The sequence below is a fragment of the Haliaeetus leucocephalus genome, unplaced genomic scaffold (genome assembly GCF_000737465.1).
Source record: "Haliaeetus leucocephalus isolate CR32 unplaced genomic scaffold, Haliaeetus_leucocephalus-4.0 Scaffold536, whole genome shotgun sequence".
NCBI classification, from domain to species: domain Eukaryota; kingdom Metazoa; phylum Chordata; class Aves; order Accipitriformes; family Accipitridae; genus Haliaeetus; species Haliaeetus leucocephalus.
The window spans coordinates 6,310,391-6,328,959 of record NW_010972972.1 but is presented as its reverse complement, the minus strand read 5'-3'; the positions used below and the strand labels follow the sequence as shown (position 1 = coordinate 6,328,959).

General features: G+C 49.3%; 2 protein-coding genes across 4 annotated transcripts; both read right to left on the bottom strand.

The window, feature by feature from the left end:
• Positions 1-199: 199 nt before the first annotated feature.
• On the bottom strand, positions 200-5,363 carry DNAJB13 (DnaJ (Hsp40) homolog, subfamily B, member 13). 2 transcript variants are annotated; one of them, XM_010576652.1, is made up of 8 exons: positions 5,280-5,363; positions 4,266-4,369; positions 3,771-3,932; positions 3,114-3,271; positions 1,657-1,770; positions 1,110-1,223; positions 941-1,017; positions 200-370 (listed from the first exon to the last, which is right to left on the bottom strand). In XM_010576652.1, the coding sequence occupies exons 1-8, from the start codon at positions 5,312-5,314 to the stop codon at positions 217-219; spliced, it is 918 nt and encodes a 305-aa protein (XP_010574954.1). In that variant the 5' UTR covers positions 5,315-5,363; the 3' UTR covers positions 200-216. The 2 variants fall into 2 exon arrangements, with proteins under 2 accessions (XP_010574954.1, XP_010574953.1); XM_010576651.1 differs by lacking the exon at positions 5,280-5,363 and adding an exon at positions 4,611-4,726.
• On the bottom strand, positions 5,097-18,510 carry PAAF1 (proteasomal ATPase-associated factor 1). 2 transcript variants are annotated; one of them, XM_010576654.1, is made up of 12 exons: positions 18,427-18,510; positions 18,307-18,347; positions 17,848-17,951; positions 17,343-17,432; positions 13,004-13,102; positions 12,151-12,301; positions 9,811-10,005; positions 9,360-9,451; positions 8,035-8,150; positions 6,891-6,973; positions 6,398-6,480; positions 5,097-5,503 (listed from the first exon to the last, which is right to left on the bottom strand). In XM_010576654.1, the coding sequence occupies exons 1-12, from the start codon at positions 18,471-18,473 to the stop codon at positions 5,426-5,428; spliced, it is 1,179 nt and encodes a 392-aa protein (XP_010574956.1). In that variant the 5' UTR covers positions 18,474-18,510; the 3' UTR covers positions 5,097-5,425. The 2 variants fall into 2 exon arrangements, with proteins under 2 accessions (XP_010574956.1, XP_010574957.1); XM_010576655.1 differs by lacking the exons at positions 17,343-17,432; positions 17,848-17,951; positions 18,307-18,347; positions 18,427-18,510 and adding an exon at positions 14,932-15,267.
• Between the last annotated feature and the right edge of the window lie 59 nt (positions 18,511-18,569).

Sequence of the window (18,569 nt, the reverse complement as noted above, 5' to 3'; positions counted from 1 at the left end):
CCCAAGTCCTTGTCCCCGCTCCCCCTGCCCTGAGTGGGGTGCAGGCAGGGGGTCCCCCCTTCCCCGAGGGGGAAGCTGTGTTTTAGCTTGTGTTGTGCTGTGTTTTAGGGTGATCCCACATTTTAGGGTCCCTGGTACCTGGAGCAACCTCTACCCAGCCACAGTGCTGGTCGCAGAGCTTTATTGGTGGGAGGAGAGGGGGAAGGTCGTCATTCCCTAGGAGAGGAGGGCACTTTTCAAGAGCATTTTCTTATCAGGAGTGAGCTTCTTGGGAAAGGAGATGTTGAAATAGATGAGGAGGTCACCCCTGCGCCGGGGGTCCTGGAGCAGCGGCATCCCCTCCCCTGGCACCACTTTACAGTACTTGGGGCTGCAAAGCAAAGGAAGGGGCTGAGAGGAGCTGTGGGATGATCCTGAACATGGGGGCCACGGCCCTGAGCCCCAATGTGTCCACGTGCAGAGCCCCACGCATGCTTCTGAGAGGGTTTCTTAAGGCAAGTTTGCTCCTCCAGCTTCAACTGGTGGCCTGCCCTCCTCTTCCAGCCTTGTGTCCCCACGTTCCTTGCCCTGCAGGCTGTACCATCCAGCCCTCGTCTCATTCGTGTCTTCCACCCACCCACGCCAAGCCCGCTCCCTGCCTCTGCTACCACCAACATGGCCCCCAACCAGATGAGTAGCCCACAATGGGCATCCTCCTCCTCCTCCTCCTCCTCCAGGCTGGGACCCCCCCGAGCCCTGAACCTGCTGGAAAAGCTTTTGAAACACCCCAGTAATTCAGGCAACAGGGACGTGCTTGGGAAGTGCCGAGCGCTTGCCAAGAGGAACAGGCCAATGCTGAGGTTCCTCCCAAGCGTCCGTTTACCTCCTTGGCCACCAGGCTCTGCAGAAAGGCCCCAGCCGACCATCTGAGCCCATCAGCCGTTTGCCCTGCGGCACTTACTCCACAATGTCGTTGATGGGGATGTTCAGCAGCCTCCCATCCAGCGTCCTCACGTCCACCGTGCAGCCGATCAGCGCCTGCAAGGTACAGAGCGGGACCTGGAGCTGCATTTGCAGCCCCAGAGGGGAAACATAAGCTGGGGCGGCTCCGTCCCCTCGCTTGGCTCTACCTTTCCCAGGGGGATGGTGGTGACGCAAGCGAGGTTGTCGTTGGCTCTTTTAAACCTTGGGTGGAGTTTCTCTTGGACAATGAAGGTGATGTCAGCTGGAATGACATTTGGGCCCTAAAATGGAAGGAAAAAACATAAAGATACCTGGAAATGGTTTGGTGTAAAACAAATGATTTTATACAGGAAAAGGTGACACGAATGCCTGCCCCTTTGTTGCTGCTTTCAGCTAGCTTCAGAAAAGGGAAAGGTATTCTCTTCCTTTAAGAAAAAAAGGAGTCTTTTATTGAAGACTCCTGCTCAGCTAAGGGAAATCAGACTGGGTTTCACAAAGGTGATGCTAGGCAGAAAGCCACCCCTTTCAATTATTTTTTATCTATCCTAAGGAAAATCCAGGCAGGAAGGGCTCCTTAGAGTGTTTCTGAGAACAGTAACACTGAATTGCTCCGTTAGCCGTGCTGCCAACTGCCCACAGAAATGGGAAACCTGCAAAGAGCGCACAGTTGATCTCAAGGAAACCTGGCCCAGAACGTCAAGTCACGGTCACTACCTGGTCTCCTTCCTTCTCGAAGGTGATCCTGGTGCCCTGCTTCCAACCCGGCTGCACGTCAATTGTTAAGATCTTATCCCTGATGGTGCTCGTTTGACCATCTTCGTTCATCACCTGGGGAGTGGACAAGGGGGTTAGAAGAGCTGGGTCATAGAATCACAGAACGGTTTGGGTTGGAAGGGACCTTTCCAGGTCGTCTCGTCCACCCCCCCTGCCACAGCCAGGGACATCTTCAACCAGATCAGGTTGCTCAGAGCCCCGTCCAACCTGACCTTGAATGTTTCCAGGGATGGGGCATCGACGACCTCTCTGGGCAACCTGGGCCAGTGTTTCACCACCCTCAGCGTAAAAAAATTCTTCCTTAGATCTAGTCTGATATCTAGTCTCCCCTCTTTTAGTTTAAAACCATCACCCCCTTGTCCTATCGCTACAGGCCCTGCTAAAAAGTGTGTCCCCATCTTTCTTACAAGCCCCCTTTAAGCACTGGAAGGCCGCAGTAAGGTCTCCCCGGAGCCTTCTCCTCTCCAGGCTGAACAACCCCAACTCTCTCAGCCTGTCCTCACAGCAGAGATGTTCCAGCCCTCTGACCATTTTCGTGTCCCCCCTCTGGACCCGCTCCAACAGGTCCCTGTCTCTCCTGTGCTGAGGACCCCAGAGCTGGATGCAAAACTGCAGGTGGGGTCTCACCAGAGCGGAGCAGAGGGGCAGAATCCCCTCCCTCAACCTGCTGGCCACGCTGCTGGTGATGCAGCCAAGGACACGGTTGGCTTTCTGGGCTGCAAACTCGCATTGCCAGCTCATGTCCAGCTTTTCATCCACCGGTACCACCAAGTCCTTCTCTGCAGGGCCCAAGGGACAAAACAGAGCGGTGATCTGTGACACTGAGGTGCCCAAAGAGAGGACGTTATAACTGCTCTGCTCATCCAGCTGCGTGTGAGCCGGCAGAAAGGAGGGCAAGTACAGCTCACACTCCGCAGCAAAGTGGCTGCGGGAACAAATGGGGACAGATCAATTAGGAGGAACTCAGGGCTGAAACCAGGAGACCAGGACAGTGAGAGGGGGCGATTCAGGTCACTGAGAGCACAAAGGACAAAAAGCCCCATGTGAAAATGAAATCAGGGGAGCGCAGGAAACGCTGTGCTCCTTCTCCACCCCACTCTGAAATCAGCCCTTCCTTCCCAGCAGCTTTTGCATCACCTCTCGTGCTGAATTCCTTTCACCAAGGCAGGAGAGGAGGGTACCGGTTTGGATCCTGCTGGTGTTTCTGCTGGGTTTGGCTCCGACCCCTCCCCACGGCACAGACACAGTGCCATGGCCTGCTGAGCCCCCTGAGCAGGACCAGCCCTAAAGCCTCAGGTTCTGCTGCCGAAACATCCTACACAAAAAGGAGGAGAGCCCAGACCCAAATTCCTCACCCTGCAGAGCATTCCCCCCTCCTTCACACCCACTGCCCCTACCCGGCGGGAGATCTTAATCTTCTTGGTGCAGCCATAGAACAGGTCTTCAAGGGAGAGGTAGAGATCCCGCACGATCGGGGGATCTTGCTTCATCGCTCCTCGTCCTCGCAGCCCTCCGAAGGGCAGGATCAACTCCGAGCCGTCCTCAGCAAAGAACTCTGCGTGAGCAAGCAGAGAGGGGGTCACCTCACTCGGATCAGAGGGTCAGGGGTGTCCCCCAGAGCCTCCTCATCGTGGAAGCTGAGCACCCCAAATACACCACCCAGAAACCTCCCATCTGCTTCTACCTGGGACCACCTTCCTCCTTTAGCTGAAGTGTTTTTCTCCGGGAGTGTTTTTATCTTGCTCACGTGTTTACAGCAGTCTCGCCAACCTGACCCCTCTTTTTGATGGAAATCCTCCAAGAAAAGGGTCACAACAGTAGTTGGGGAGACCTGACAGCCTGAACACGCACCCCTCGGGCCTCTTGCCCACCCAGGACTGGGGGAAGTCAGGATCTAACCTCCAAGCACTGGAGACCAGCAACCCCAGAGGAACCTGAGAGTAGCTGAGCAGGGAAACATCCCCGTAAAGCTTAAAGCTCAGAGCTGGCAGTGGCCACAGCACCACGACAGCCACAGACTGGCCTGGGCCACCCCTCAGAGCCCCCCTACCCACCTGCAAAAGGGTTGTCTCCACCAAAGAACTCCCTGAAGACTTTGTCAGGGTTATTGTGAAACACATAGCCGGCGGTCCAGGGGTTCTCGCCGCCAAACTCCGAGGGGATGCCGCCTTTCAGCCCCTCTTCTCCAAACTTGTCGTAGATGCCTTTCTTCATGGCTTAGGGAACAAGGAGGAGTTGGGAATGGCACGCTCCCCCCATGCTGGGTGCGGGGTGAGAGCCCCAGTCTGAGATCCAGGTTTTGCTTGGATGGAGGCTGGAGGGGGGGTTCCCCACCACCTTGTGAACAGCAGCAGGTGGGATGGAAGCAGGAGCATATGCCAGCTCTCAGCCTGGCTGTGGGTCGCAAAGCTGACGCCACCTCCCTGGGTGTGCCAGGGACCGGGGGTTCAGAGCTCAGCACACCTCTGGCCACACCAGAGGCGCTTCACCCCCCCGTCCGACCCCTCCTGCCCCTTAACTGTGTGGAAGAGAACCGTCTCCCCACTTACGGTCGCTGAGCACATCGTAGGCCTCCGCCAGCCGCCTGAACCTCTCCAGCGCCCAGGGCTCCTTGCATTTTAAAGGATGGTTCTTCAAGGCCAGTTTCCGATAGCTATGAAGGGGAAAGGAGGGGAGAGCCCAGCCTCGTAGCCAGCCCCGGCGCCCCAGAACCCCCCTCCCCCCCCCCCAGCCTAGGCTGTTCCCTCACACCTTCTCCCAGGTCCTTTCCCCTCCTCAGGCCCCTGCTGTGGGGAGCAGGGGGAGGCGAACGGCAGCCCCCCACAGGGTCCCGGACCCCCAGGTCTCTCCCCGGCCCCGGGGCTTCCCCCCCCGACAAGACCAAGGCCCCTCACGCCTTCTTGATGTCGGCGTCCGTGGCACCGCGGCCCAGCTCCAGCACGGCGTAGTAGTCCTGCCCCATGGCGGCCCGCTCCCACGTTGCTATGGACACCGCGTCGGGGGGCGACGGGAACTTCCGGTCCCGTGCCGCGCCGGGCACCATGGGAGTTGTAGTTCTCCCCGCACACTTCCGGACTCCACCCGCCCCAGGCCTCTCTTCTTCCCCCCCCTCTTTTTTTCCCCTTAACTTCCCCTCCTTCCTCCTTTTTTCCCCCTTCCTCCTTTTCTCTCTCCCGTTTCTCTCTCCTTTTTTCTCTTTTCTCTCTCCTTTCCCGCTCTTTTCTCACTCTCCTCTCTCTCTTCTGGTTTCTCCCCTCTCTCCTGCTCCTCTCTTTTTTCCTCTCTTCTCTCTTTTATCTCTCTCTCTCCCCCCCCCTCTTTTTTAAAAAAAAGACGTTTTCTTGGAAAATTTCTTTTCCACACGCGGGTTATCAAAGCAGTAGCTTTATTTCAGTCCATACCGTGATACAGTTGCCTGCATCGCCCCCCGCCCCCCCCCTTAGAAAGAGCAGTTTTTCAGCGGTGAAAAAAAATTATTGCAACACAAGATCCTCTCTAACACCTCAAAGACGCTCTCAGAATTAAAAAAATGATCAAAGTTGTGTTGTAGTAAGAAATATTACCTGTCACCAAAAACCTCTGTATAGAGCCTGGTCATCACAATAGCCTCAAAAACTTCTATATACACATCTCAAACACACTGTACAGGAAAATAAGCGTGGAAGAGCTATTTGGACACATCTCTCCACTATCTGGCCAATCTGAACACTTAAAGTTCGGAAAGTTGGTATCTCCTCACTATCCCGTCTCTGCAGCATGTGTAAATTTGCTTCTCCCAAGAAGCCACCTGAAAAAGAGCCGGGGTGGGGGGGGAAGTAGTATTTAAGCATAGTATTTCCCAAGTGACAGTTAAAAGTAAAATTCTCAGATCAGCTTTCCTTTTGGGCTTTTACAGAGGGAAGAGGAGGTGAGTGTCCCCTGAAACAGCATTAGCAGGTTTCCAAGAACAGTTCTAGGTTTTACCAGGAGCATAGGGAGCAGGTAAGTGCTCACACAAGGGTTCTTCTGTTAAATTCGAAACAGAAAATTACTTTTTTTCACAGTTTTCTTGTGTTTTGCACACGCCAATGAGTTGTGCAGGTCAAATCTCAGCCTCCATGTGAGGCTGAGTGTTACCCTTGAGGGTGCGTGTTGGCTAGGAGAGGGGGAACTGGAGTGCAGAGCTGGAACGGGTTAAAAAAAAGAGCTGATTTGCACCAGTGCCACCAGGTTGAAAGCCCAGGGAACCCAGGTCACCCTCCCCAATCTGCACAAGCGCAGCGAGGCATCTGGAAACATAACAGCAAGACCCATTTTCTGGTCTCGAGTCATGAGGGGACAAGAGAAGATGGGCAGCACTGCGCAGTCGGCTGCTGCTTTTACCCCAATGATCCTCCGAGCACAATTAATTCACGCTTTTTACAGAAACACAGTTCTGCCAGAGCTACTCCAACCACCAAGCTACTCCACTGCTTCAGTTTTGCTCCTGCATGATGGAGATAACGCCAGAGTATACCACAGAGGATTTGTTTACGCAAAATATTAAGATTATTCAGCTAGAAAAAAAAAAAAGCTTAAAAGTCAACTGTGTGAAGGAACCCGTTGTAAAGGCTGCCAAATCCTGAGATAAAGGCAGCTGCCTGCTACCTGGCATCACCTTTCCCTGCACCCTTTATCTTGGGCGATACACAGTATTCCTTACCTTGTACACAGGGTCGCAGTCAGCTTCTGTGAGATCGAGGACATAATCGAGGTCTTGCTGAATGATAAAGCAGGTTCCATCACCTACATGAGCAGAACAGATACGAAGCAAGGAAAGAACGGTGGCCAATTAGTGAAATAAGCCACACTCTTTATTGCAAACAGCACTAACAGGCCCATCAGAAACACCTGATCACAGCAGACAGAGTCCCCAGGAAGAGGGAGAAGTGCTGTGAGGATGTCAGAGAGATGGGAAAAGGCTTTAATCATTGAGAGGCAACTTAGAGGCCCTATTTTGGAGGAACACGGGGGGAAAAAAAAATCAGAAGGCAAAAAGCAACCATATAATATAGCTCCTACTACATCCCCTTTTTGCCATGGACACTCTGCCCAGCCAGCCAGTGCTTCTATCTAAGACAGCAATACCCAAAGAGCAGAAAACTCCTCAATTCGATTATACAACTCCTACTCACACAATACAGGACTTGAGTTACCTTGGCTGGCAATAAATCCATCTCGGTACGGGAGCAGTGAAAGCACTGGCGCTCCTGATCTATGGATGACCTGGATTGGAGCGCTAGAAAAAGGAGCACAAACAAGGGATGAGTATTACGGTCTATAGTCAAGAGTCCATTCCAATGTGCAAACACTGAAAGAGTGTGAGCTCGTGGTTAAAAGATACATGAGGAGAATGTACAGGACATGGGGACTTGATCAGTGGTTAGCAAAGAGTCTCTGTCCCCTAGAAGCAGATGGAAGTCAGCACTGGTTTTCCTGCGGATGTTGCCAAAGGATGGAAATGGGAGTAGCTAGCAGGTGAACATCAGCATGCCTCCATGGATCATAGACAGGAATTATCTTTACCAAGGCACAGACAAAAGCTTGGAGCTCATCCAGCATGAAAGACTCTTCAGATGTTGGTGCCAGCCTCTCCAGCCCCGACCCAAAAGCACCATCTGGATGCCTCCCTGCTCGAAGCTCGCCTTTGACACCAATAAAAACCAACTTAGAGCAGCTCCTGCCCTCAGCGACAGCTCAGTTCCAGTCCTATGCTGGAATGAGGATCAGGGTAAAGCATAAGACCTTACAAAGACACTTAGGTCTTATTGGTGAAGGAGAGGAAGGGCCTGTGCTTTTGGTGGGAGGAATACTGCTGTTATGCTTGTAGACAGATTTAGCAGAAAACTTCTTTATGTACATAGATTATATATAATCGCACAAATATTCATATATAACATAATATGCACAGTACACAATATATGAACATAATTTTTATATATATATTAAAAAAAGCAATAATCTGAGAGGTCAGGCTATGCCAAGACCACCCCTGGTCACAGATCAAGACTGAAAAGCTTTTCAGTAACTAAAGGAGGCCACACAGAGCCTATAGTCTTTTAGAAGGCACCTCCCAAAGAACATCCCATCAGATCACCAACCCAAGCAAAAGTATCCTCCCCAGTGCTCCCCAAGAGAAAGAAATGGCTGCAAGAGGCTCAAGAGCTCACGGTGCCATGGCTTGGGCTGTATCCACCCTTCAGAAGGGGCACTGTCTGCCAGCACCCTCGATCTGGCTCTCTTTCCCAGGCAAAAAACTAGCTGTCATTTAAATATTTGCAGCCCCAAGCACACACTCACTTTGTGTTTCTCACATCCAGCTGATATATGTTCCCATCCTGAGTCCCTGCTAGGATATAGGTACTTGAGAGGAATGTGCAGCAGTTGAACGCATCAGATCCAACGAAGAGGAACACCTGGGAATACAGGAACAAATTCAAGTGTCAGACACTCATGGATGAGGACACAGGACACCCAGGAGAAGGAAGCAATAATTTATTTAGAAGTCAGTACATCACTTCCACGAGTCACGGCACAAACTGGCAAACCCAGAGGTTAATAACCCCTCAGCTCTGCTCCAAAACACAGAAGGGAACAGTGCTCCAGGATCAGTTTTGCCAAGTCAGCAGAGACACTGCAATCAGTGAATGCTCCTGAGTCTCCTTTGGATAAAGGATGTGTCACTGTGACAGGTGAACCAATACTGAGCTCAGACTAATCTTCAGACACCCATGGAGCAGCGAGACCAGATCTGCATGGCAGGTTGGCAAAGACCACTCCTTCCTCCCAGAGCTGCAGTCACTGTTACAGAGGCTGTGAGTTTTCTCCCAGGTGAGCCTTTGCCATCTCACTGACAGGCCTTGGTGAGCTTATCTGTTCCACCCAAATTTTACTCTCCACAAACACCACAAGCAGTTTAATCTGCTACATCACCAGGAGTGCCTGATAAGATCTTCAATACCCTAGATCTACCAAATCCATCTCCCTTTGCCAAGAGGAAGGAGATGGACTGGTGACGACCTAAGGTCCCCTTCACACACTGCTTAAAACACCTGCCAGAATAAACAGCAACTTTACACCTTGGCTGGATGAGACAGCCTGCAGTTCCTGCACTCACAATGACATCTACTGGCCACTGTTCAAATTTAAATACCATATCCTCCATACCCAGGTTAAATCGTGAGCAATTCTTCCTCCTCAAACCCCCATGTAAAAATCTGGCCAGCAGGAAGGAGAGAAAGCATCCCTTTATTGTACCAGGTTTTAGTCTCTCCTCCAGGGAATACATACAGGGGACAACACTGCAGCATAAGACCAAAGGCAGGCAGATGAGCCCTCCCCTGCCTCCAGCCTGGTTCTGTCCCCTTCTGTGCCACATGGTGAACCTCACTGGGGAATGGAGCTGGAATAACACTGAATAATTAGATAGATAAACTATCTAGGTTTAACCTGGCTCAATTCCTCACCCCAGTGCTCCGCACAGCCACATGAACAGCAGTGTACAAACTGAGGAGCTGCTGCAGCAGCAATAGAAACAAAGGGACTGGGGCCCCGGAGCTGATTTTATAGCAGCATCTCAGAGCACTCTCCCAGGCAGGTACTTCTGAGAGTCTCAGACTCCTTACCGGCTGCCTGCTCTGCAGTCCCACTCCTTGAAGCTTCTTGTCTTCTCGAGCCAGCAGCAGGATTTTCCCTTCTGTCCCAATCTCACGTTCACCTGACAAAAGGACAATAGTTAACTGCAGCAGTGGCTATACAACAAGTCTTGATGGTACCAAAACCTGACAGTTTGGATCACCCCTGCTGAACCTGTAACACCATTCCTCCATACCCTAAGACACCAGATGCAGCAAGGCAGGACAGTAATCAAAGAGACTCCTGTTAATCACTCAAACTGCTTGATAAGGCTCAATTCCTCTGCAGGACTGGAGTGCTCTATTTTGGCAACCCTAGTTCCCTTCCCTAGTTGGTACAAGGGCACACAGCAGCGTGTCAAGCACTCAGGATTATTGGTGACAAACGTAAGCAGTTTGGGGAAGGGAAACAAAGGTTGAATTTTAAGAGAAAAACCCTTACTAGGAGCTTTTTCAGGCGTGCCCAGGTTCAGTGAGTTGTCAGCAGTGCCCACAGCAATGCCGTTGACAGGAGAGCCACAGTCAGCAATGACACCCAGACAGGCGGATTTTCCACAGTCCCAGAGGCGGGCAGTGCCATCTCTAGAGCAGGAAAGGACATTTCTTCCCCGATCCACAATGGCAGTGTCCAAAATACCTGCATCAAAGCAAAGACCATGCTCAGACAGACAGCATGGAAGGCAGACAGACAAAGCATCTCATTTCCCAAGGTGAACTCAACTACAAGCCCCAAGCCACTGTCCCCAGAGTGCCACCAGTCACACACAGCCAAATTGCGTGGTGTGCAACGTGGGGCAGGGAGCCACTGCATCTAGAAAGATGTACATGGGAGGCAGCAGCTCCCAGCAAATCACATGCCCAACACAGAGGCAAGATATTACCAATAAAATGATCGGCAACACCTCACCTCGAACTGAGCCAATACTGCAGCTGCTGCTGAATTTCTACCTCCAGAACTAACCTCTAACTTGGGCAGAAAACAGTCTGGCCCAGCACTCTTAAAACGTTGCCAAGTCCAGCTCTGGATAATCCCAAAAGTTGTGTGGGGCAAGCAGCATCCACATTATGCAGCTACAGCAACATCAAAAGAGCAGTCTTTGCAGGTGCTAATATCCCCTAAATACTTCACTTCACTGCGGGCTGTTGAGTCTAGATCTGAAAAATGACGCAGTGTTTTTTTGGAAGGGAACAGTCAGATGGTTAGAAGATTTAATTGACACTTTCCCTACAGAAGCAGTCATTAAACATGACAAGTTCAAATGACAGGACAAGCCAAGCAAATCAACTGCAGCAGTTTGGGCTGGAGTTATAAGCAGCAAACAAAGTCAACTTCAGAGTCATCAGGAGCCAGCCAGCCAACTTCATTCTGACCAAAGCTCTGTTACGCTGCCTGCCGCATTTTGTTTACAGGACATTTGCAGCAAAGTATTTTGAATCCACACAAATAGATCATATGAGAACAATGGCAGGTTCAGCACAAGACAAGTTTTCAAGTTAATCAAGTTTTGGGCAGCCAGCCACATGGCTTATTAATTAACCTTTTCAATAAAGCCTAGCATCTTGTGAGACAGGGAAAACAACCTGTATAGAGCAGTTAGTTTCTCAGGGAGGAGATAATTAGGAGTAGGATTTTGGGCATCTGATGCCACATCCACAATTCACTTGGATTTGCTCATGATCACCCAAGCATTCAAGTCGGCATCCCTTAGGAAGTAATCACCATGACAAGACAGCAGCACCAGCCACTGTGCTGTGGGTCAGGTGTAAACAGGAGTAAAATGGAAGCCTGCTTAAGCATTACATATAAATCCACACTGCTTCTGAACGAGGGGTCCTGGAAACCAAATCTTCTTTCCAGAGATTAACAGAGGCTCTGTCCAGAAACTTGCTTTGATCACAGCTCTCAGGAGCCTTTCTGGGTAGCTCATTTGCCTTCCCTTGCAGTTCTTCTTTAGGACTAAGACAGCATCAACTGGAGGAGTTTGTAGCGTAGACCCTGAATGCAAGGAACAGCACTAAACTCAACCATGTAAGGTAGCCAGTGCATCCTCTGCATGAGGACACAAGGAGGGTGAAGAATTTGCTCTCATTTTCAGCAGCACGACCATCAGCAGGGGCAGAGCTGAACATCTGCCCTCGGTACAAGGGTGGACATGCTTATTCCAGCCCTTCTTAAGAAATAATCTCTTAAATCTCTTAATTATCTTTGCAGCTCCTCTTGTTCTGCTTTACTCACTTTCAACAGCACACGTCCTCGAGGCAGGTAACTGCCTGCCTGAGTTCTGCAGGACCATAATAAACTGCTATATGCTTTTCTGGGCAAGAAAAAAAAAAGAAAAAAAAAAAAAGGAAGAGGCTGTGGAGCAACTGAATGTAAGCAGGATGATCTGGGTGCAAGCAAGAGGCATTCTCAGTGCAGGCAGCAAGGCTACTTACTGAATGCAGGTCAGAGCTCTGGAGAGCTGAGACTGCCCTGGAGGAGCAGAATGCCCTCTGCCTTGACCTCTGCCACTCGCGACAGACTAATGGACTGCATCCTCCCTCCTTTTACTTTAATTAATGAGGAAAACACAGGCTGGTGGGTGAAACAGTTTCATCTGTCTAATACAACAACTACTGATCTTTTTATTCAAGTTCTGGGAGCTTGAAAAAGATACTCTGGACATCTAATACAAATGCAGAGCACAAAGGGCAGTAGGCTGGCGACTGAATGTTAGTCCTCGGATGCAAGGCAATTATACACACGGCAGATCAAGCATTTTAAAGGCTAAGTACTCTGTACCTCCTTTGTGACCTTTAAATGTTACTACGCAGCTGGCATCTTCTGCTGACCAGATCTTTAGCTGGGCATCCATTCCCCCACTCAGAACCACGAGGCCCGATGGGAAAAACCTGCAACAATTCACATCATACACATGGCCTTCCAATAGTCTCTGGAAAAACAAAGAACTATGTGCTAGTTCCATTGTTATCAACCTTATGCCGAGCAATTTTTGAGCTATGACACTGGAAAACCTGGCGTTCCCACGTGGGCAGAGGATTAAGTTCAAATCCTTTGGGTTTGTGTTCCTGGAACAGACTCATCTGAATTTGAGGCAGTCAAAGAGGTAGCGGGTACGCTTTGCACCTTCCCTCTACCATCTGAGTAGCTAATTACATAGCAAAGGATACTACATTTGTTTCTAATCACAGGTTAAATGTCTTTATCCTCTGCCAAACAAGCAGCGGACAGGTCAAGCTCCACAAGAAACACCTTAACTGGTAAGGCAGATAGCCATGATGTGGTTAATCCATCACAGGCAGGAGTCTTTTCTTCCTCACCTCTTCTCTACTGCAGAAGAAGTTCAGTGCTTGTACCACGCAGGTTAGGAGCTGTCAGTTACCTTCTGCACTCTAGCTGTCATTCCTAAGTACCCATTCTCATTTTCACCCTGGGACTCCTCTCTGGATTGCTGAGCATCATTTCCCTTGGGAGAAGTCATGTCTTCCAACAGTTTTGACTTAAAACCACCAAGATGTCAAATTTCGATTAGCTTTTCAATAAAAAGTGTGTGGATAGCCTGACCAAAGTCACGGCCGAATGACTTCAGTAATGTCACAGACAACACACAATGTCAAAGCTTAGACGGTCTTACTCTTATTTCTCCATTCGCAGCCTGCCAGATCTTCATGGTCCCATCTGTGCTGGTAGACACGCCAAGCCCTCCACCACTGGAAATATCAAGACAGGTAATCTGCAGGAGGGTAAAACCACCAAACATTAGCTTTATATGAATGACCCTGTATATAGGTATTTCTGCTCAAGACCCTAACTCTGTACTGGGGGACATCTGCCAAGTACATCATTCAGCACTATTATCTCCCCAAGACACACTGCTGGACTCATTTAAAACACCCAAAAGAGCTTCCAAAGTCCTAGCTAAACATTTTCAGCCTGATAATATCCTAACATTAAAGCAAGGACTTCACAGGCTTTCTCACCTCACCCTCTTGATATGTTTTATGAGATATTAATTAAGCCCTTAAGAAATCAAAAAACAAGCAGATCCTGAACAGCAGGGTTTATCTAGAGGACAAGGGCAGCACAAAAAGAAATCCTCCTCAGTTTATCTGTTTACACAGATTGCTGCATTCCTCCTTCAAGAGTGAGCTGCTGATCTGGGCTGACCTGCAGCCAGGGCTCAGACAAGTTGGGTGACTGGAACCTGGCACAAAGCACCCTAGATTTCTTGTAATTGCCACCAAATTTGACAGAGAAATTGTTATTCTCTGCCTGTGACTCTACAGAGATCTGCCAAGCAGGGAGAAAAAGAAATGCTGAGTCAGAAGCCTGCAGAGACAGCAGCTGTATTTCAGGTTTACCCCAGGTGAAGCAGAAATCTGGATTTTTCTAGCAACTCCTGTACACAGGTAAGAAATTGAGCCAAGCTGTTCCACACCAGCTCAAGATAACTGGCCAGCTTGAGAGCGCCCTGACTCACAAGCCCACAAGACATTGTTTGAGATATTTATGAAGCCAATGGCAAATTTTCTGAAACACTGACTCAAAACTAGTTCCTTATGCAGGCAGGCTAACTCCTCACAGTCTATCACACTAAGGTATTAACAACTGCCTGCTTTGCATAAACACTGGGAAAGCTGAATACTTCTGAAGAGAGCAGATGTTGATCTTATGTTCTTGCAAAAGGGTAGCCTTTCCCATGATGCCAGACATTATTGCTGCCTTTTGAGAAAGGCAGATGCATTTTAGTTGTGGATAAATGCAGCTGGACTAGATGATCATTGCAGGTCCCTGAAATATTCTATTCTATTCTAAAATAATTTAAGATAACAGGTATTCTAGCCTTCAGTGAAACAATTACATCTCCCAAGTGACAGAGGTATTTCCAACACAGATTGCAGCAACACTAAACAGGCTGAAAAAACAATATAGATTTTATTAGAACAAAGGTTAACACTAGTGTTGCATCCTGCAAAAAACAATAAAACTATCACAACTATGTAGTGGAATAGCTGCTTTGTCTTGCAAGATGTGGATACTGGAGTCATGCTGTATTACCTCCGAAAGCTTCCTAGTAATTGCATTTGCACTCCATGGATTAGAAGAAAATACTACAGTGGTAAAATCCACTGCCAGAAGTGAGAAATGCAGATCCACCACAAGAAATGCAGATTACAGTTCCATCGCCATTCCAACCCCCTCACCAGCACAACAAAGCACAGGTTTCTGGTCTTAACTTGCACAGTCTGACAGTGCGCTTGCAGGTTGCAACCACCTGGTCAGGTATGTAAGGGATGAGGCTGCTCATCTTTATGCCAGGCTTCAGATTAAATGCTTTTCTGAACAATTATCTATTCTCAAACAGGACTGGGCTCTGTCGACCCTCTTGCACATGCTCAGCCTTAGCTAGCAGCCAGCCTGAAGAGACAGTCAGATTTACTACCATGTTCACAGGCAAACCCAAAGATATGAGTAGATTGAGAGACTTTGCCAAAAAAGATGACAGCTAGAGGCCCGAGATTTAAGGATGATGGCCTTGGGCAGACCAAATGCATAACAGACCTGCATCAATCTCCAGCTGTTTCCCGATGTTAAGCAGGACATCCTATGGTATCCTATTGCTGCATGTGCATCAGCCAGAGCTTGTGGGGACATGATATGCCACATTTCAGTCATAAGTTCTCCTGTCCAAGCAAGGGTCAGACCAAACTCCTCTCCTGAAAAGCTCTGACAGCTCAAATCACAGCTAATTTTAATAGGGTGCAGGATCAATACTCAACCTCCAGTTGAAAAAAACAATCGGGAATGGAAACAGGAATTAGAAGATTTAAATAAGAGCACAAGGTAATGGTTTAGCCATTACAACAGCCATTAAGTACATTTACTTACATATCTGTAACATGAGAAATACATTGGTAACATGTACTCAGCATTAACGAGGTCACACCTCGAATACTGGGTTCGGTTTTGGGCCCCTCACTACAAGAAAGACTTTGAGGTGCTGGAGCGTGTCCAGAGAAGGGCAACGAAGCTGGTGAAGGGTCTGGAGCACAAGCCTTATGAGGAGCGGCTGAGGGAACTGGGGTTGTTTAGCCCTGGAGAAAAAAAGGCTGAGGGGAGACCTTATCGCTCTCTACAACTGCCTGAAAGGAGGTTGTAGTGAGGTGGGGGTTGGTCTCTTCTCCCAAGTAACAAGTGATAGGACAAGAGGAAACAGCCTCAAGTTGTGCCAGGGAAGTTTAGGTTGGGTATTAGGGAAAAATTTCTTGACCAAAAGGGCTATCAAGCCTTGGAACAGACAGCCCAGGGAAGTGGTTGAGTCACCATCCCTGGACATATTTAAGACATGTAGATGTGGCACTTAGGGACATGGTTTAGTGGTGGGCTTGGCAGTGTTAGGTTTATGGTTGGACTTGATCTTAAAGGTCTTTTGCAACCTAAATGATTCTATGACTCTAACTTGTGTGGCATTTTATATAACAAACCAATCTGTGGTAATTTGCTCCCTAGTTAAAAAAAAAAAAGCCTGTGAAGGTCATTCAAGGAGGAATGAAAAGCCTCACTGATGTTTGACATATCCTCAAATTTTCAGGAGGGATACATAAACAGGCAAGGCCAAGCACGAGTGCCCAGAACAAGAGGCAGCAGGTAAAAGGATAACTGGAGCTTAGTCCACACCAGCTTTAAACTCATCTACATATTAATAGATATTGCTTCAGCTGCTTTCCAGAGGAGATATCTGCAGTGCAGCTGTAACCCATCACACCCATTTGACAGCAGACTAAACACTTACGCCTGCATTTCCATTTTGCTGTGCTTTGAATGTTGATTCCATTTATCACACAAAAGGGCAGCTGGGGACTCTTAAGTAGCACAAAGCTCAGAGAAGTGATTCACCTCTGTCTCCAGAGCTGCCTTACTGCCAAGCTCTGTCTCTCAGCAGAGCCCCCACTTCCTCTTAAAACAGCTGTAGAGATGCAGAATTGCCTTGATGTCAAAACGCACCTTGATTTATACCACTTTTGAGCTTCATTAACAGAGACTAACTTTTCAGCATTTTCAGCTGGGTTTATCACAACCATTTACTTAATAAATCATGAGACAAGTGCACTAAAACATCTCCACAGGAGCCTTCAGGGGACTCCCTTTAGGGCAGCCGGCTGTACCTGCAGGCTACACACTCGGTAGTTTCTTGGATCATTTCCACGTAGGGTTAAGTGTTCAGCAAAAACACAGACTACTTTCCAGCAAAGCCAAGTTATGTGCTTCTCTTGAGTGAAGAAATGAAATTTCAGGTCAGAGTCAGCCTTTCTGTATCACAGTTTAGTGACAAGCTGTTACTTGTTGCACCCGCAGATTGATGGGGGTGCAATAAGAAAGATTTTTCAGGAAAACAAGTAGGACTGCTTTTAAATAAGTGAGAAGTTCATGCAATTTATTTATTTTTTAAATAAAAGCTGGGCCTTTCTGGGGTCTGAATTCTCAACAGGTCAAGGTGAGTTTATGCAATATTCAATTCCCACCCCTACACACAGAAATTCATACAGCAAATATCAAATACAGACAACTTCATTACATAGGAGCAAACAGCTGCTATAAACTAGGGATAGATTTGAACCAGTCAGAGATGAAGAGATCAGTACCTGGAACCTCTTATTTTTATCTTGGTTTTCGACACACTAATTCACATATCTTATTCCTTTACAGGAGGATCTATCATGGGCCTGAAGTGAGCAGAAATTACATCACCTGAAAGAAAACAGTCTAAAGAATTTTAAAGATTATGTTTGGGGGCTAAACATAACCATCATCAAGTTTCCCAAGTTCTTACAGTCTGATATATTTCATTACCTAGTTCACACACAAAGTCATGCTGCAGACCACCCCTCAGAACAAGCACGTGATGGTCAGAGACATGTGAAAGTTCATGGTTGCTTCTAGTTATTTCTCATTCACTTCACAAGGTTACTTACACTTTTCTGATGAATTCTACAAAAAGTTGTGTATGGGGCCAGGAACTTGGTAGACACATTTTCGTGAGGACAAGAAATGAGAATGCTTTTCTAGAGGAGGAAAGAGAGGGGAAAAGAATTAGAAGTGTTCTTACGCCTACTGAAACACAGGGGCTGCCAAGGTAGAACTACGATCTGGACCCAGCTGTGGTCTCTCACAGCCTGAAGACTGATGGAAGGTGCAGCATTGGGCTCGTCTCCTTACGCCTCCTCAAGATCCAGGCCCCGGGTGGCAAGAGATGGCCACTACGTCCTGGCCAGCCATGACACACAGCTCCAGCACGACTATGGAATGCTACAGACCAAATCCAGGACACTGCAGAGGCGGGAGGCCTAGGACAGCTGGACAGGACCATGCAAGGGCCTGGGCAACAGCTTTAGGCTGCTGTTTTGACTGTTGTAAAAGTATCGCCCTTTTGCACATGGAAGGCAGTTACTGACCCCTGCTCCACCCCAGCCCTGGCACCTTGGTGACTGTCCCAACCACGAAGCCCTCGGAAGCAGCGATGTCAGGGACGCCCTCAGTGCTGAGCCCGCGGCGGGTCAGGCTGCCGTACAGGGTCGGCTTCCCTGCGGGGAGAGCAGCCATCAGCTCGACCACCTCTCAGACCCCAGACCCCCCCTTCAGCTCACCTTCCCCTAATCCACAGGGCAACCCCCCAACTGCCCTCAACCCCTCCTAACCCACAGGGCAACCCCCCAACTGCCCTCAACCCCTCCTAACCCACAGGGCAACCCCCCAACTGCCCTCCCCAACCTCCCAAACCACACGGCATCCCCTAACCACCCTCACCCCCCCGCCCCAAACCACAGTGCATCCCCAACCGCCCTCACCCCCTCCTAACGCACAGGGCTCCCTCAAGCCCCCCAGACACCCCCTCAGCCCGCCTCCCTCCGAGGTCTCCTCAGGCCCCTCAGCACTCACCAGGGCTCCGGCAGCTCAGCCAGGCCTCTCCCTCGTCCCTCCTGCGGAGAGAAAGAGCGGCGGTGAGTGCGGAGAAGGGGACCGGAACTAGGGGAAGAGGACCGAGAGGACCATGCCCACCTCAGCGCTTGGCTCCAGTCGCTCTGGATCCGCAGCGTCGCCGCCATCTTGCCGAGGCGCCCACAACCTCTTCCGCCTCCTTCCTTCCCGTCAACCCCCGCGAAGCGAGAGCGGAAAGGGGAAGGCATCCTCCAATGAGCGAA

What these genes read in the sequence shown, in the direction of transcription:
- DNAJB13 (XM_010576651.1), bottom strand. Translation starts at nt 4,678, where the DNA reads ATGGGGCAGGACTACTACGCCGTGCTGGAGCTGGGCCGCGGTGCCACG. An exon ending in TGGAGACAACCCTTTTGCAG is followed by an intron (nt 3,272 to 3,770) that starts GTGGGTAGGGGG and finishes TTGCTCACGCAG; the next exon opens with AGTTCTTTGCTGAGGACGGC. An exon ending in CCACCATCCCCCTGGGAAAG is followed by an intron (nt 1,018 to 1,109) that starts GTAGAGCCAAGC and finishes TGTACCTTGCAG; the next exon opens with GCGCTGATCGGCTGCACGGT.
- PAAF1 (XM_010576654.1), bottom strand. Translation starts at nt 18,473, where the DNA reads ATGGCGGCGACGCTGCGGATCCAGAGCGACTGGAGCCAAGCGCTGAG. An exon ending in CTGCGAATGGAGAAATAAGA is followed by an intron (nt 12,302 to 13,003) that starts GTAAGACCGTCT and finishes TTGTTTTTCCAG; the next exon opens with AGACTATTGGAAGGCCATGT. An exon ending in ATTTAAAGGTCACAAAGGAG is followed by an intron (nt 10,006 to 12,150) that starts GTACAGAGTACT and finishes GCTTTGATGCAG; the next exon opens with GTATTTTGGACACTGCCATT.